Consider the following 17,018-nt stretch of genomic DNA (forward strand, 5'->3'; position numbering starts at 1 on the left):
GAAGGGATTGTCCTTGCTTCTTGGTGGTCAAAATGTTTTACAATACAGTTGGTATAGCAAGATTTAGAACTTAATTGATTGTAAAACCTTGTTTTAGAACATTTGGCATGGCTTGAATACAATCAAAGAGTAGCAAATTATACATGTGTACGTTCTATGTTTCTAAGGTTTGAATGTTGTCGGTATTTTGAAATGGGCAAAAAAAAAAAAAAAAAATCGACCCAAACTGAATTTATCGACCTCAAATTTTATAAATTTTGGAATATATAATAATATATGGGAAAAAAAGTAAGTTAATTTAAAATTATCGTAATATATATAATTCACGTGCCAGGAATTATTTTTTAAGTGAAATTTGTAAAGTGATCTAACGCACCCTAATATTCATTGTTAGGCGGAGGAACGTGGATGAAACATTTCAAATTTTTAGCAATGGTACGTAGATATCCTCTTTTATTGTGGTGCATGTATGTTTATGCATATTTATATAAAGAGAAAAATTACGAATTTGGTCTTTTATGTTTACTCGATTGTGATTTTGGTCATCGTATATGATCAAATTTCAGTTTTAATCAGTAATCTTTGTTTTTTCCTAATAAATTCGGTCTTTTTTCTACGTGTCGTCGATGTGATGTTAGCATGACTGACGCTCATATGTCAAATGTCACATAAACATTTTCATGAGAAAAATATTAAAATTGCAAAATATATGACCAAAATTATCAAAAAAAAAAAAAAAGATACATGACAAAAAATTATATTTTGATGATACGTTGGACCAAGTTAATATATAAAAATACAGATTAACATATATATCTTTTGAAAGGTGTGATCATACCAACACTAATACACCGGATCCCATCAGAACTCCGAAGTTAAGCGTGCTTGGGCGAGAACAATACTAAGATGGGTGGGCCCCTGATAAGTCCTCATGTTGCACCCCTTTGTGTATATGACCAAAATTATCAAAAAAAAAAAAGATACATGACAAAAAATTATATTTTGATGATATGTTGAACCAAGTTAATATATAAAAATATAGATTAACATATATATCTTTTGAAGGGTGTGATCATACCAACACTAATACACCGGATCCCATCAGAACTCCGAAGTTAAGCGTGCTTGGGCGAGAACAATACTAAGATGGGTGGGCCCCTGATAAGTCCTCATGTTGCACCCCTTTGTGTATATGACCAAAATTATCAAAAAAAAAAGATACATGTCAAAAAATTATATTTTGATGATACGTTGGACCAAGTTAATATATAAAAATACAGATTAACATATATATCTTTTGAAGGGTGTGATCATACCAACACTAATACGCCGGATCCCATCAGAACTCCGAAGTTAAGCGTGCTTAGGCGAGAACAATACTAAGTGGGTGGGCCCCTGATAAGTCCTTGTGTTGCACCCCTTTGTGTATTTTAAATATATATATATATATATATGTCTTTTGAAAAAGAATTTGACAGAAGCGTTGATGTTATAACTCTAACGTTGTGCGTTATTCAAGGAAAGACAGCTTTGATTTATATGAACCATGTATGTAATAATGTCACCAACTTAATACTTAATAGAATGGTAATGTGTAAAAGTAAGAAGAGCAAGATCTATACAAGTTTTCCTTTGAACAAGTAGTTTAAAAATGTTTTAATGACGTTTATAATGTTTTATAAGTGAAAAAAAAAATTAAAATATGCATTCTGGATAAGATTTTTGTAAAACGTTTGTGAAAATTATTCGTAAAATACCATACTGCATGTGTTTTTTTTTTAAATTAAAAAAATAGTCATTTCTTTTGTATTTCAATACATTTATTTTAAAAAAGAAATTACATATTAGATCTATTGGTCATAATTTCCTCAATAAATATAGCATGCCCTACAATATGTACAATTTCGCTTTACATAATGTAAAATGGATGCTAATTAAGTGAATAACGAAAAGGCAACCCCACAACATGTCTCTTATTGCTTCTCGGTCAAGATTTATCAATCAATTATTACAAATTCAATATATCTCTTATATCTTTATTCACGTGACGAGTCAATCTTAATCACATTTACAATAAAAAATAATATTTTTTACACAAAATGTTACGTTTTTTTACGGGTGACCTAAATAGAATATTTGTTTCATAAAATTCATCTACAAGACTGTATCATTTTTGTGTTATAAATTTATGACCTTTATAAATTCGTGAGTCTACCTAACTTTTAAAGTATTGCCAATAAATTTAGCAGATTTACATCACATTTATTTATTATGTTCAAATTTTGAAGAGATTATTTACAATCAAATTATATGTGTATATACCCCCATTTCGAATAATGAAATAAAATTCTATATATTTTTTTTCTCAAAACACAAGAACTAAACCAAGCAAGCACAATAAATTGGATCTATTTCAATTTTCAACCTCAATAAAGTCACTCTCTTATATTATGTTAAATGAAACCAAACTTTGGGCTACTTATTGAATGTAAAATCCATAATTGTGACACTTTTCATAAATACTAGTGTGTGCATTGTGATTATAATGTCCCAACAAATATGTTTGATGCAGACATTAAAGAAGGGGTTGGTGTGTCATTGAAGATAAAGAAAAGTCTTTGTGAGTAAGTAATATATTGTTATTTGAAGTCTTGCATTGATAATTTGATTGGAATTGGTATAAAGTTTGTTGGTTGGTGAAATATTTGTAAATTTGATTTTATTGAAACTACTATTATTTTTTTAACGTCGAATAACATGAAAACCAATATTCTTAGCATACGTACGCATTAAGTAAATATCTGATATATGTAGTAGTGTGCAAACCAAACATAACAGATAAAGATATATAAGACTACACACAAGCTCTAACATATAAGACTTTTATATGATTCGAGCTTCAAAACTTGACCCCAAACTTCACACGGAACCAACTCAATAACTAACTCCTCATGTCCATTGGATCCGCTTTAGTCTTGCCTTGAAAATCGATTGGAATTGCAATAAAGTTTGTTGGTTTAGTGATATACTTGTAAATTTGATTTTATTGAAATTACATGGATTTTTATGACCAAAAACTTGTAAATCACACACGACATGTAAACTTATAGTAAAGAATAGATATGGTCTCACGAGTCTTTATATATGAGACGGGTTAACCTTACCTATATTCAAAATAAAAAGTAATACTCTTAACATAAAAAATAATACTTTTTCATGGATGATCCAAATAAAGATCTGTATCACAAAATACGACCCGTAAGATCGTCTCACACAAGTACTGCCGACAAATTCATACAGATAAGACTTTTGCGGGATTCGAGCTTGGGACATGGACCCTAAACTTCACACATAACCAACTCAACTAACTTATCATGCCCATTGGATCCTAGTTTGACATTAGAGAAATTACAAGCTTATCATATAGCTAATGCTGCCAAATTATTTTTAGCAACAATTTCCGAGAATCCTATGTATGTGTATATGATACTCAAATTGTAGAATATATTATAATTAATAGTCCCAAAGATGAAACAAATTTTATATACCAAAGTCTAAAGTCAAAACACATCTTAATTATCGCAACAATTAAAGCGAATCCCATTCCCCAAATTCACCCATTTTCTCTATAAAAAAATCAAGCCCCGGTATGAATAAATCGGCCCAAATAAATGGTTAGGTCGATGCTACATATGGGGGCAGTGTCTTCACATGGTTTGAATGGACAAGATTCACACACATATGTGATTTTAAAAAAATTAATAGACCACGTGTATGTGTGACTAAATTTGGACCCTTGATTCTATCATGGGGGTAGTGCCTAGGATGTAATGAACCCAAATAAATTGTTTCAAATTATGAATTCCCTTTATTATAAAACTTTTATAATTCCCGCCTTTTGGAATGTATGTACGGGTAAAAAAGAGTATGAGATTATCACTCCCAAATAGGTATTATCTAAAATTTGTTCTATGGATTTCGAGTTCGGTTTGAATTTGTTGGGATGCAATCAAAGTCCCACATTGAAAAATCTAGAGAAAGATCATGAGTTTACAAAGATGGAATGATATCTCTATTGGTATGAGGCCTTTTGGGTGGTTCCAAAAGCAAAACCATGATGGTTAAAACCCAAAGTGAACAATATCATACCAGTGTCGAGATATCCGAATTCCATTGATCCTAACATGATTCAGATACTTTCAAAATTCGATGTCGAATATAAAGCAAAATAGGGATAATACGGTTCACTTCAACCAACTCTTAGGACTTTGCTTTGAGTATATATATGGAATGATTCATATTTATTCTTACGTGTGGTGTCGATGATTTTTTTTTTTTTTGTGTATAATACTAAATGTGAGATTGAACTTGAGCCATTAAATTTGATTATTATATTTCATGTTCGAATTAACTGACATTTGCTTTGTATATAGTAATAGTCAAATCATACGAATCAGAACTTTGCAAATGATGTCATATTTTAAGTTATAATATTTTTCAGATGGGCAAAAAAACAATAAATTAACATTGGTTTGTGACTCTTATACCCAACAAACGTATGGAAGATGATACACCATCTATTGCCATGAGCCGTGGATTTATTTTATTACCGGCAATTCGGCATTGACCAAAAATAAAAATTCATGTTAGATTATCTAATATGTCAATTTTGTAAGACAGATGTTATATTTGGTTCAATCATGAAAAAATATTATTTTTTATGTCAACAATGCTATTTTTTTAATTATAAATATAGACATGATTAACTCGTCTGTCTCAAGAACAAAAATACGTTAAACCAACATTTAACCCCAATGACCAAATATACATGCGTTCATATTTGACCATAGTAAAAATTGTTATCTCGGAGTAGGTTGGACTAAACATGTTGATTCCAAGTTCCAATACGATAGACCATTTTCCACTAAAGGTCAAAAAAAATTATTTGATTGATATTTTCAATTGAAATTTTTGTGAGAGTAAATTTTTTGAAATCTCTCATTTTTTTAACTGTCAGGTTTTTGTTTTGTTTTTTTAATGAATATATATAGTCGAAAAGTGGGAATGATTTTCTAATTTGTTTTGAAGATGAAATCAATAATTATGTTTGGTCTTAATATATTATTGTGGGGGTAATTTTAACGACAATGGGAGTTAGTTAACGGTCGTTAAATTTAACCTTTTACGACTGTCACTTTCTATAAAAGAGCTAAAGCCGTTACGTAGGCTGTAGTGCTCTGCATTCTCCCTCGCCTCCAACCTCTGAAATTCTTCTCTTTTATAAGTTTCAGCTTCCGTTTTCAGCTTTGAAGAAAGACCAAGAGGATTGGAAAAGAGTTCGAAAACGTCGGATTAATGGCAATGGGAGTTTCCGGAAAATGGATGCGGCCTCTGTTTTCTTTGCTGCTGCTGCTCGTGCTTTTCGTTGGAGCAATGTCAAGAGTTCACCAAAACGAATCAACTCAAAATTTCAGGTTTTTTATTTTCTCTCTGACTGCATTTTCCTAAAGAATCTGCTAGAAACGATTCTCTTTCGCTTCCTTAGCATTTTGAGTGATTTCTTTTATATTGTATTTCTATTGTTATTCTGCAGAGCTGTGGAAAAAGAGCAGTTGCAGAGCTCTCCAAACTCGACAATGGCGGCGAGGTGAGAACCGAGAAACCATTCCATTTAACCTAAAATTGCACTCCAACTAAATCTCAACCGTGCACGTTTCCCTCTTCCGCATACACCAAACCCCAGCCGTCAGATCTCCTTCCTATTCGCTAACCAGTAACCAGTAACCACCGTCGTACTCGCTCTTTATATATCCAGAACAAGAACAATCCCAGCCGTTGAGGTCCCTTGTACCGCATCAGGTCTCATCCGTTTATTCCGTTGTTTAATACGCAACCGCCATTGGATCTCCATGCTTAACAAAATCCCCATCTTTCCCAAATCACCCACGCACAATTGTCGAATCCCATGCCATTCTGCTAGTATGGCATGGTCGAAGGTATAATGGTAATTGCATCGTTTCATTCCTAAAGAAGTAGTTAATCAGTTGGTTCTTTCTCTCTCCTCTGTGGGCTAAAAGCACTTTTTGACCGTTTTATGTGTCATCCAATGTTTGTGCACGCTCTGTTCCACTGCATTGAACACTGTATTCCATCTTCTTCTTTTTTTTTTTCTCTATATCATATTCCACTTTGCCTCCGCGGTTCCAGATTCGAGACGCAATCCTAAAATTCTAGTCCTCGACTAAAAAACAATAAATAAATCATTCGTCTTCTGCTTTAGATAAATAATCAATATCTACACATATAAATTTTAAGGCACTTGTGATTTATGTAACATGTTAACAAACGGTGGATGTGTAATAATAAATCTTGATGGGGTTTTGTAATGCTCGTTCAGGTCGGAAGGAATTGATGAGGGTACCGCTTTGAATGAGCATGCGGTGGATGACCCGGAGGAGGTTGCAAAAATGGTTGAAATGTGGGTGATTTTGCATTCACTCATTTTATTTCTACTTCTTGAGATGGCCCTTTTTGTGCATTTACTTCCGGTGTATATTGCAGTTTCCGAACCTGGCACTAACGTTTGTGTCGAAGGCAAATTTCTAATATGCCAAACTTGATGTCATATTTTGTTTTATGTAGATAAATGTCACATGCCAGAGAACAGATGTTATGCATAAAATATATGAATGCGTGAACAAGTTTGTTATCCTTATGCCCAATACATATACTTTTTTTATATTCAATTTTATATGCACAATTGGGATAATATCATAAAGATAACTTGAAATTTCACACCGACTCTTGCTTGTCGCTGTCTGTTTCTTCAATCAGAATGCTTGTTGAAACGTGTAGTCTGTTTCAGATGCTGAATGTCAATATAATATTTTAGAGTTGTTAAAGATGTGGTCCTTCCAAATTGAATGGCACCATGTTTTGTTTGAGTAGACCTACCCTTCTCACATGGCATACGATGTATCAATTGAGATCATTATTATTGTCATTATTATGGGGGCGGGGTAGGAGAGAGTCCTTTTTTATAAAGAAAAAAGCTATAGCTTCAAGATTAGTATGTGCTAATTATGAATAGTAGTTATTTTCCTGTTCGCTACACAAAATCTTGCGCAATTGAAGGGTAGTTGGATCCGTGTTTTGCGCCATTTAAGACCCATTTTGGTTTCGTTACCTGCAAATTTATTTATATACAAAAATAAACCTTTAATTAAGTGGTTGAACTTCTATGTTTCTTTACTGACTTTTCTTTCTTCAGTGGACTTTATATAGTCAAAATTGTGATTTGATTTGTTCACTTAAATTTGGATTTTTTTGAACTTTCATTTACCTACTGTCCTTTTCATCACATTAATGGCCGCTCTAATTCTGTACGATTTGATTATGGGAATAGGTAAACGTGTGCGAAAGAGTTGGTGAATGTGCATAGACATGCTTAACAGGCCGTTTGACCTGGGACCGGATCAAAACAGGCCCATTAAGCTCGGAACCAAAATGGGTTTCGTAGGGCGGTTTTTTTACTTAAGGAACCAGATGATCGGAACCGGTTAGTTAGAATCCAATCCGGAAACGGTTAAATTTTTTTAAAAAAATGAAAACAGCAGTTGGGCTTAGAAAAGACTCAAAACCGGCTGGAACTGACCTGGAATCGGTCCATCTACTATCGGTTCAGGTAGTGGATCGGATTGATTCCAAAGTACATACCTTGGAACCCGAACCCGGGAACCATTAAAAGCATGCCTGTTAAGTGAGTATACCCAAATTTTCCCTTCACCTCTTAGGTAGATGTAACTGTAAGCATGATCGAAGTGTGTGCTCGGAGTCTTGGACAAAGACTTAAGTTCCATACTAGTTATTACAATAAGAAAGTCCTTAATTGCCCTTTTGAACCGATAAAAGTATATTAATTCCTGTAGTTTCATGTAGACCAGAATGTTTGCAGTACTATGAAATTAAAGAAAGGACTATAATGACAGAAGAGACCTATGATTTGCTCCACTGGCACAGAATTGTATAGTTACTGGTTTTAGTTTGTTTCCTCCATGCTTCACATATTAAATTGCTCCCTTCCAGACCGATTTCATTGATATTTTCCAAACCACTAGCTAGAACATCGACTTGAAATTACATTAAAACAACCAAATGAGTGCCCATGAGGATCTAACTCTGACCAGCATTCTTAATGAGACAATATAGTTGGTTATCATGACATTCTGTGCTGACAAATCTTTGAATCTTCAGGGCCACCCAGAACAGCACAGAGAGGCGAAAACTTGGATTTTTCTCCTGTGGAACTGATAACCCTATTGATGACTGCTGGCGTTGTGATCCGAATTGGCATAACAACCGAAAGAAACTTGCTGACTGTGGTATTGGTTTTGGGCGCAATGCCATTGGTGGACGTGATGGCCGATTCTACGTTGTCAATGATCCTGGTGATGATGACCCTGTCAACCCTAGGCCCGGCACTCTGCGTCATGCTGTTATCCAGAAGGAGCCTCTTTGGATTGTGTTCAAGCGCGACATGATCATAACTTTGAAGCAAGAGCTCATAATGAACAGCTTTAAGACTATAGATGGTCGTGGAGTCAATGTGCACATTGCTAATGGAGGGTGCATCACAGTCCAATTCATTACCAATGTGATCATTCACGGGCTACACATTCACGACTGTAAGAGAACAGGAAACGCAATGGTGCGGAGCTCATCATCACATTATGGTTGGAGGACGATGGCTGATGGTGATGCCATTTCTATCTTTGGCTCAAGCCATATCTGGGTGGATCATAACTCACTCTCTAACTGTGCTGACGGACTTGTAGATGCTGTCATGGGCTCTACTGCCATTACCATTTCAAACAATTATTTTACCCATCATAACGAGGTTTGCATACTTGATATGACTATCTTCATTGCTTGCATATAAGATTTTTCTTGCATTATACCAGTGAAGCGGTGTATCTTTCCAAACAGGTTATACTGTTGGGTCATAGCGATAATTATGTTAGAGACAAGCAAATGCAAGTGACAATCGCCTATAATCATTTCGGGGAAGGCCTCATTCAGAGAATGCCAAGGTAAATTCATTCTCGAAATGCTTTATCTTAAAATGAGCAAGATCTAAGCGTAGTTATTGATCAAATCATCTTATGAAAAGTACAGGTGCAGACTTGGATACTTCCACGTTGTGAACAATGACTACACTCACTGGGAGATGTATGCCATCGGTGGAAGTGCGAACCCCACCATCAACAGCCAAGGCAACAGATATCTTGCACCAACCAATCCTTTTGCAAAAGAGGTGACGCGATGTTGAGTTGTTTTCTGTTCAGAGAAACATTCAATTGAAAACGAGCTCAAGACGTTATACTCTGCATTTATGAATTGTTTTTATCAGGTGACAAAGAGGGTAGACACTGCTGAGAGTCAATGGAAGGGTTGGAACTGGAGATCAGCCGGTGACCTGATGTTGAATGGAGCTTATTTTACTCCATCTGGTGCCGGAGCTTCAGCCAGCTATGCTAGAGCTTCAAGCTTAGGTGCCAAGTCTTCTTCCATGGTTGGATCTATAACTTCTGGTGCTGGAGTTCTTGGTTGCCGGCCCGGCCGTCAGTGCTAAAAGTCACTACTCATAACATCAAAAAGAAAAGCGTGTAGCTTATTTCTTCGTTTTCATAATTTTCTTATCATTGGCAAGTGTACATTTTTTTACACATGCCAAAATTTCTCCACCATATATCCATCTGCATCCCATTATTGTGCAACCTCGGCCTGCTTATTGAATTAAGCAGTTACGCAAGTGTTGTTGCGCTGTATTAACACATAATTGTGTTGGCTAGCTTTTGGTCTTTCATAGGAACTAAATGGTATACGTACAGTATTTGAGTCATACAATATGTAATGCGAGTTTTAAAATTTGAGTCACAGAAAACATATCGAATGCCCTTTTCTTTTACTTGCTGGTTTGTTTCGACGTTACATATATACACATTGCCTTTCACCTACTGCACGTCCATATCAGCTTGAAATTAAAATCGACATATATATATGGCTACCATAGCACTCTGGTCTATCAGAAACGTAATCTTCAAAAAAATTGGGAGTGTTCTGTTTAATTTGTAGGTAAATTTCACGAGTGACACAAGTTGATTCGAGTATCCATCCATCCAACTCACATGCAAAGATGGATAAAACAACGTAGTCTTTCTTACATGCGATGTTGAATGCTGACACATTTGTTCACCAACATGTTCAGCCCACATTGGTTCGCCAATAATGTGACTTGCCTTTGGCTCAAATGCAATAGAGCATGTCAAACAGTGACACATGTCTCATGTTCGAAACTCAATCCCGTCATGATTTTTTTATTTATTTTATATTATAATACCGTGGTTCGTGAGATAAAAGATAGAACTTGTATTCAAATCACTTAATTCAAAACATACACCAACAAAAAAAAGGTAAAAAAAATTCACTTAAAAAATTGCAGTTCTTAATTTAGAACTACTTTTTTGAAATGTATAAAAATTGACCTCGAGATTATTCATTTATCAGAAATTTTATCTTTGAATAATTCAGCAGCTACTTTGGCTGTGTCCAAAGCGTCCTTACTTGTTCCACTCTTTGCATTTTCTGCTGTTTTTTCAAGCTTTTTCGTGGTCACATCCGCCACCACCTGCTAACATTATAAATTATACGAAAACTCGTGTGAGACAGTCTCACGCATCGCATTTTGCGAAACGAATATCTTATTTGGGTCATCCATGAAAGAATATTACTTTTTATGCTAAGAGTATTACTTTTTATTGTGAATATCGGTAGGGTTAACCCGTCTCACAGATAAAGATTCGTGAGACCGTCTCACAAGAATCCTACTCTATAAATTAAATCCCACCCATTAATATATACTAAAATATTATATTATGTTATAAATAGTTACTATTAAATTATAATTACCTTTCCTGTTGCTGCCGCCACCTTCTCTGTGATGGCTTGGCCAACCTTTTTCACTTCGTTGACCACTTGTTTCGTTCCATCTTTCACTGTTTCTGCAGCCTCTATCACCTTTCCACACGTTTCTTTATCAATCTTCGCCTACAATTAGACATTTATATATCATTTTTTTATCACTTTATGTTAGTCAAATCTGAGTTTTAGGTTCAACATCTTTGTATTTTTTTGCCATTTTTATTCTTTTTTCTAACGTAGCGTTTACGTGGACGTCGACGTGGTGTTCACGTGAATAATCTCACATCAACACACTCGAAGAAAAATGACTAAAAAAATAAAAAATTGATGAATACAGGAATAAAACTCAATTTTCACAACACAAAACGAAAAGATTACAAAGAGATAATTATAATAAACGAAAATTGAAATATTCCCCGGAAGGAAAAAAAAGCAAAGAGAAGATGCAACTACAATCGAAAATTATCACTCACTTTTAGAGATGGCTTGGAGGCAGATACAAATCCCCTTGAAATCAATACACTTTCGAACAATAATACTTTGAGATTAATCGCTATGTTTACTTCACGTTTTTGCCTTTTTTTTAATTTTCCAAATTAATTTAATTAACTGATATGGTTTTTGTGTGAGATTATATATATTACATTTGGAAGGAAGGCATTTCAGTGTCTCGAGAAAATTACGGTTCACTTGAGGCTACGCATGTTAGTTGGCGCATCGAAGGTTTCTTTTTAGGACAATTGTCATTTGCATTTTTATAATTTTATTATCAGATAATTATCTATTTAGCGACTTTTCATTACTCAGGTTGCTACTCTCAGTCAATTGATTAACCTTAAATAAATTAGTCGGTAAATGAAAATTAATATTTTTAACATAAAAATAATATTTTTTATTATTGAGTTTATATAAAATATAACGTCTCACAAAAATTGATATGTGAGACAATTTCATAAGATTTTTCTGTAAATATAATTAACTAAATGATGAAAATTTTCAGATGAGTTAATCATCAAAATGTTAATGATAAATCTTATCCAATATTTACTAACTTATTTAAAATTGAGAAAAATTATATATATGTATATCATACAAACCCTTGTATGCAAGTACGATATTCATTGCAATAATCAAATATAATTATTTTTAGTAGATTTTTTCAATAAGAATCTTTTATAATTTTTTCACAAATAAATATTGGTTACAAGTATAAATACGCTAATTCAATTTGGTTCGCATAGTTTAGTTTTATTTACTTTTTGACTTGGGTATTTTTGTTTAACCCGATTTTTATTCATCCCTTAATTTTTGGTAATATTTTCTGAAGAAATTTTTGGTAATATTGTGTTTACCTTATTAATTTATTTCATATTGAATTACACGATACATAGAAAGTTGATATATGTGCACGAATTGTAATTTGTAATCCAAGGATTATTAATAATTAAAGAAATAAATTAGCCAGTCAGTTTAGCTCGATATCTTAGGTACAATATCAAAATAACATAATAAAAATACAAATTTAACAACTACGTACCCTTGTGACAAAATTAATTTATCAATAATATCATAAGGCAATCTATAAAATTCCAATTATTTAAAGAAACTTTCCTAAGTACTGAAACTCTTCTTCTTCAATAAAATAATCGTCCTTTCCAACCTCTATAAATAGTCTTCGGTTTGATTTATTAATTCACATCTTATTTGGACTGAGTAACTAGTGTCTCCCAGGGACATTGAACAGAAGCAACGCGAAGGTGAGAGTGGTCGACGGGAATCATCTGCGCATTCCCGTGAAGAGAAGATGGTTTCCCAACGGAACACAACAAGATATCACGTCGGATTACATGACTCCCCTCAATGGCATCCCCCATGCATCCATACATCAAATGTTGGTTCAATTTTTCTGATGATGGGGTTGTTACAGTCAATTTTCCAAAGGAGCCACTCTTATTCACATGAATATTGATGTGTGTGTGTCTATCTATCTATCTTTTTCTATATATTCTTTGTTGGATTAAAGGTGGGCTTTTAGGTTTATGGGCTTTCCATGTGAGTAAATGTAAATTTGGAAAGGTGGGTTTGTCCCAGATTGGAAAAATGAAGTGGTATAGATAAGTTATATTGTGTTACACTTTATGGAGGTGTAACTATGATTGGTCAAGAGGCTCTCTCTCGCGCACACAGGCGCAGGGGGGTGCAAATCAAGGGCCCGATTTGCAGTGGAAAAAAGGCTTGACTCGTGTGCAAGCATACGAGCGCGACCTGGGCGCGTCGAATGTCGGACCGATCAAGGCAAAATTTGCCTAGCAGTCTATGCCATCTTTTATTATTTTTTTCAATTGAGACCTTTCACATGCCCTTGAGACCTTTCGCATGGCATAACTGTTGGTGCTTCATCTCCCCAACTGTTGGTGCTTCATCTACCATCTTTAAGGCATATTTAAGGCAACCTGTGACCTTTCATATGGATGGTATTGACATGTATAAATAGGGAATGTGCCTAGCCTAGAAAGAGAGACCGAAAAATCCACTTTCTCCTGCTGCTACAGTTCCTCTGCTTATTCTGCTACAGTGCTTCTGTTCTGCTACAGTGCTTCGTTCTGCTACAGTACTGCTTCTGCTGCTACTGTACTGTTCGTTCTGCTACAGTACTGCTTCTGCTGCTACAGTACTGTTCGTTCTGCTACAGTACTGCTTCTGCTTGTTCTGTTTCTGCTCTGTTCACTGATAAAGTTCAGGTACTGATTCTGTTCGCTAGCATAGTGCTTTGTGCTGCAACTCTGCTGGTTTGCCCGTTGTATCCTGGGAAACAGACGTCCGCTGAATCCTCGGAGCACATACAGGAGGGGGCGAATCTGTTTTAAGGAAACTGTACAAGCTACAGGCCTCGGTTTGATTTAATTAAGCATTATTCTATTGTTTTCTTCAAGATACTGATTTGCTGGTTTTATACATTAGTCATACTCTACTGTGAACATCACGCTTGTTTGGTTTACTGCATATCTGTCCTGTTTTTCCACATATTTTTGTCAACTAAACATAAAACAGATTTTACTCATTACGTGGTAAAGTTCATATATGGCTACTGAATCCAGCGTGCAAAGGGAAACTAGTCATGTTGTCCCTACTGTGCCTACTCAAGTTGTCCCACGTGCTGCTGAGGTTACTGTCCCAGCCAGCCACGGTGAAAAGCCTGAGAAGTTCACTGGTGTGGATTTCAAGAGGTGGCAGCAGAAAATGTTGTTTTACTTGACAACACTGAACCTGGCTAGATTCCTATTCGAGGATGCTCCTAACTTGAAAGAGGGTGAGGGAGATGTTGAATCCGTCAGTACACTGGAGGCTTGGAATCATTCTGATTTCCTATGCCGAAATTATGTGCTGAATGGATTGGAAGACTTGCTGTACAATGTGTACTGCGAAAAGAAGACAGCCAAAGAGCTATGGGAATCCCTTGACAGAAAGTACAAAACCGAGGATGCCGGAGCCAAGAAGTTTCTTGTAGGCCGCTTTCTGGATTTTAAAATGGTGGATTCTAAGCCGGTTATCAGTCAAGTTCAAGAAATCCAAGTGATTCTTCACGAGATTCACGCCGAGGGGATGACGTTGAGCGAATCTTTCCAAGTGGCTGCTATAGTTGAGAATCTACCACCAGCTTGGAAGGATTTCAAAAACTACTTGAAACACAAGCGAAAGGAGATGAACGTTGAAGAGCTCATTGTTAGACTTTGCATCGAGGAAGACAACAAGAGTTCGGAAAGACGATTGCTTTCTCCTGTTGCCGCTAAGGCAAATGTTGTCGAGCATGGCCAAAAGCTCGAAAAAGAGAAACTTCTCTCCCTCCAACAAGAAGTTGAACCTCAGACCCAAAGGAGGTGTTTCAAAGAAGAAGTTCTCTGGAAAATGCTATAACTGTGATAGCATGGGTCACAAGGCATCTGAATGTAAGAAGCCAAAGAGAAACCGAGAGGTGAATATGGTGGAGAACATATCTAAAGAGGTTTCGAACATGAATCTCTGTGCTGTAATATCAGAAGTTAATCTGGTAGGGTTCTAACCCAAGGGAGTGGTGTATCGACACTGGTGCCACTCGCCATGTTTGCTCCGACAAGGAGATGTTTGCTACTCTTGAGGAATCTATGAATGGTGAAAAACTATTCATGGGAAATTCCGCCACTTCCGAGATCAAGGGACAAGGGAAAGTTGTCCTAAAGATGACATCTGGAAAAGAACTGACTTTGAACAATGTGCTGTATGTGCCTGACATCCGCAAGAACTTGGTGTCAGGGTCGCTTCTGAACAAGCATGGTTTTCGCATTGTATTCGAGTCAGATAAGGTGGTTTTGTCGAAAAGTGGAATGTTTGTTGGCAAAGGTTATGTTTGTAATGGGTTATTCAAACTCAATGTTATGGCTGTTAAGCCTGTGATGAATAAAGTTAATATTTTTGCTTACTTGCTTGAGTCTTCTTGTTTATGGCATGGTAGACTTGGACACGTTAATTACGATACAATTCGTAGACTAATTAACATGAAAAGCATTCCTGCATTCCAAATTGATAAACAACACAAATGTGAAACTTGTGTTGAGGCAAAACTAACAAGATCATCTTTTCGAACTATTGAAAGAAATAGTGTACCACTTGATCTAATTCACAGTGATATATGTGATCTAAAAGGTGTACAAACTCGTGGTGAAAATAAATACTTCATCACTTTTGTTGACGATAACACAAAATTTTGTTATGTGTATCTCTTCAAAAGTAAGGATGAAGCTATTGACAAATTTGTCCAATATAAGAATGAAGTTGAAAACCAACTTAGCATGAAAATTAAGGTGCTAAGAAGTGATCGTGGAGGTGAATATGAATCACCATTTGCTGAGTTTTGTGCTCAACACGGTATCAAACACGAAAGAACTGCACCTTATTCTCCTCAGCAAAATGGCATTGCAGAGAGAAAGAATCGCACATTGAAAGAAATGATGAATGCGTTGTTATTAAGTTCTGGTTTACCACAGAACATGTGGGGGAAAGCTGTTGTAACAACAAATTACCTTTTAAATAAGGTGCCCCAAAAGAAACAAGATAAAAGTCCATATGAGTTATAGAAAGGTAGAAGTCCTTCTTACCAATACTTGCGAGTGTGGGGATGTCTTGCCAAGGTAGCAGTACCCACTCCAAAGAAAGTAAAGATAGGACCAAAAACTGTGGATTGCATTTTCATTGGATATGCTCAAAACAGTAGTGCATATCGTTTTCTTGTACATGAATCTCAAATACCTGATATTCACAAGAATACGATAATGGAATCAAGAAATGCTTCGTTCTTTGAACACATGTTTCCATACAAATATAAGGAAGAACCAAGTTCATCCAAAAGATTATATGAAACAAATGATGAAGAACAAGAGCTTGATCAAGACACAGAACCTAGACGTAGCAAGAGAGCTAGGACTGAGAAATCCTTTGGTCCGGATTTCATCACTTTCATGATGGAAAGTGAACCTCAAAGCTTCAAGGAAGCAATGAGTTCATCTGAGGGACCTCTATGGAAAGAGGCTATCAATTCCGAAATGGAATCCATTTTACAAAACCATACGTGGGAATTAGTAAATCTTCCTCCGGGAAGCAAACCACTAGGCTGTAAATGGGTTTTCAAAAGGAAAATGAAATCAGATGGAATCATAAGCCAGATTGGTAATTAAAGGTTACCATCAACGTGAAGGACTTGATTACTTTGACACATATTCTCCTGTATCGAGAATAACCTCTATTCGTGTGATACTTGCGATTGCCGCCTTGCGGAATCTTGAAGTACACCAAATGGACGTAAAGACAGCTTTTCTAAATGGAGATTTAGAAGAGGAAATTTACATGGAACAACCTGAGGGATTTTCTGTGATTGGGCAAGAAAATAAGGTTTGTAAACTGGTGAAGTCTCTGTATGGCTTAAAACAAGCACCCAAACAATGGCACGAAAAATTTGATAAGGCCATGTTGGAAAGTGGATTTAAATTTAGTGATTGTGACAAATG

General features: G+C 35.5%; 1 protein-coding gene and 3 pseudogenes across 1 annotated transcript; all 4 read left to right on the plus strand.

Moving 5' to 3' along the window:
- The first annotated feature begins 824 nt into the window (after positions 1-824).
- On the plus strand, positions 825-943 carry LOC142519994 (5S ribosomal RNA; annotated as a pseudogene).
- Positions 944-1,064: 121 nt separating this feature from the next.
- Positions 1,065-1,183, plus strand: LOC142519937 (5S ribosomal RNA; annotated as a pseudogene).
- Positions 1,184-1,302: 119 nt separating this feature from the next.
- On the plus strand, positions 1,303-1,420 carry LOC142519995 (5S ribosomal RNA; annotated as a pseudogene).
- A 3,814-nt stretch (positions 1,421-5,234) lies between these two features.
- LOC142518857 (putative pectate lyase 8) lies at positions 5,235-9,967 on the plus strand. The gene is made up of 7 exons (XM_075621684.1): positions 5,235-5,474; positions 5,594-5,647; positions 6,398-6,478; positions 8,254-8,896; positions 8,986-9,089; positions 9,175-9,313; positions 9,410-9,967. Exons 1-7 carry the CDS (start codon positions 5,356-5,358, stop codon positions 9,629-9,631), a joined length of 1,362 nt encoding a protein of 453 aa, XP_075477799.1. The 5' UTR covers positions 5,235-5,355; the 3' UTR covers positions 9,632-9,967.
- Positions 9,968-17,018: the final 7,051 nt, after the last annotated feature.

Source organism: Primulina tabacum, chromosome 11, assembly GCF_025594145.1.
Source record: "Primulina tabacum isolate GXHZ01 chromosome 11, ASM2559414v2, whole genome shotgun sequence".
Classification (NCBI taxonomy): domain Eukaryota; kingdom Viridiplantae; phylum Streptophyta; class Magnoliopsida; order Lamiales; family Gesneriaceae; genus Primulina; species Primulina tabacum.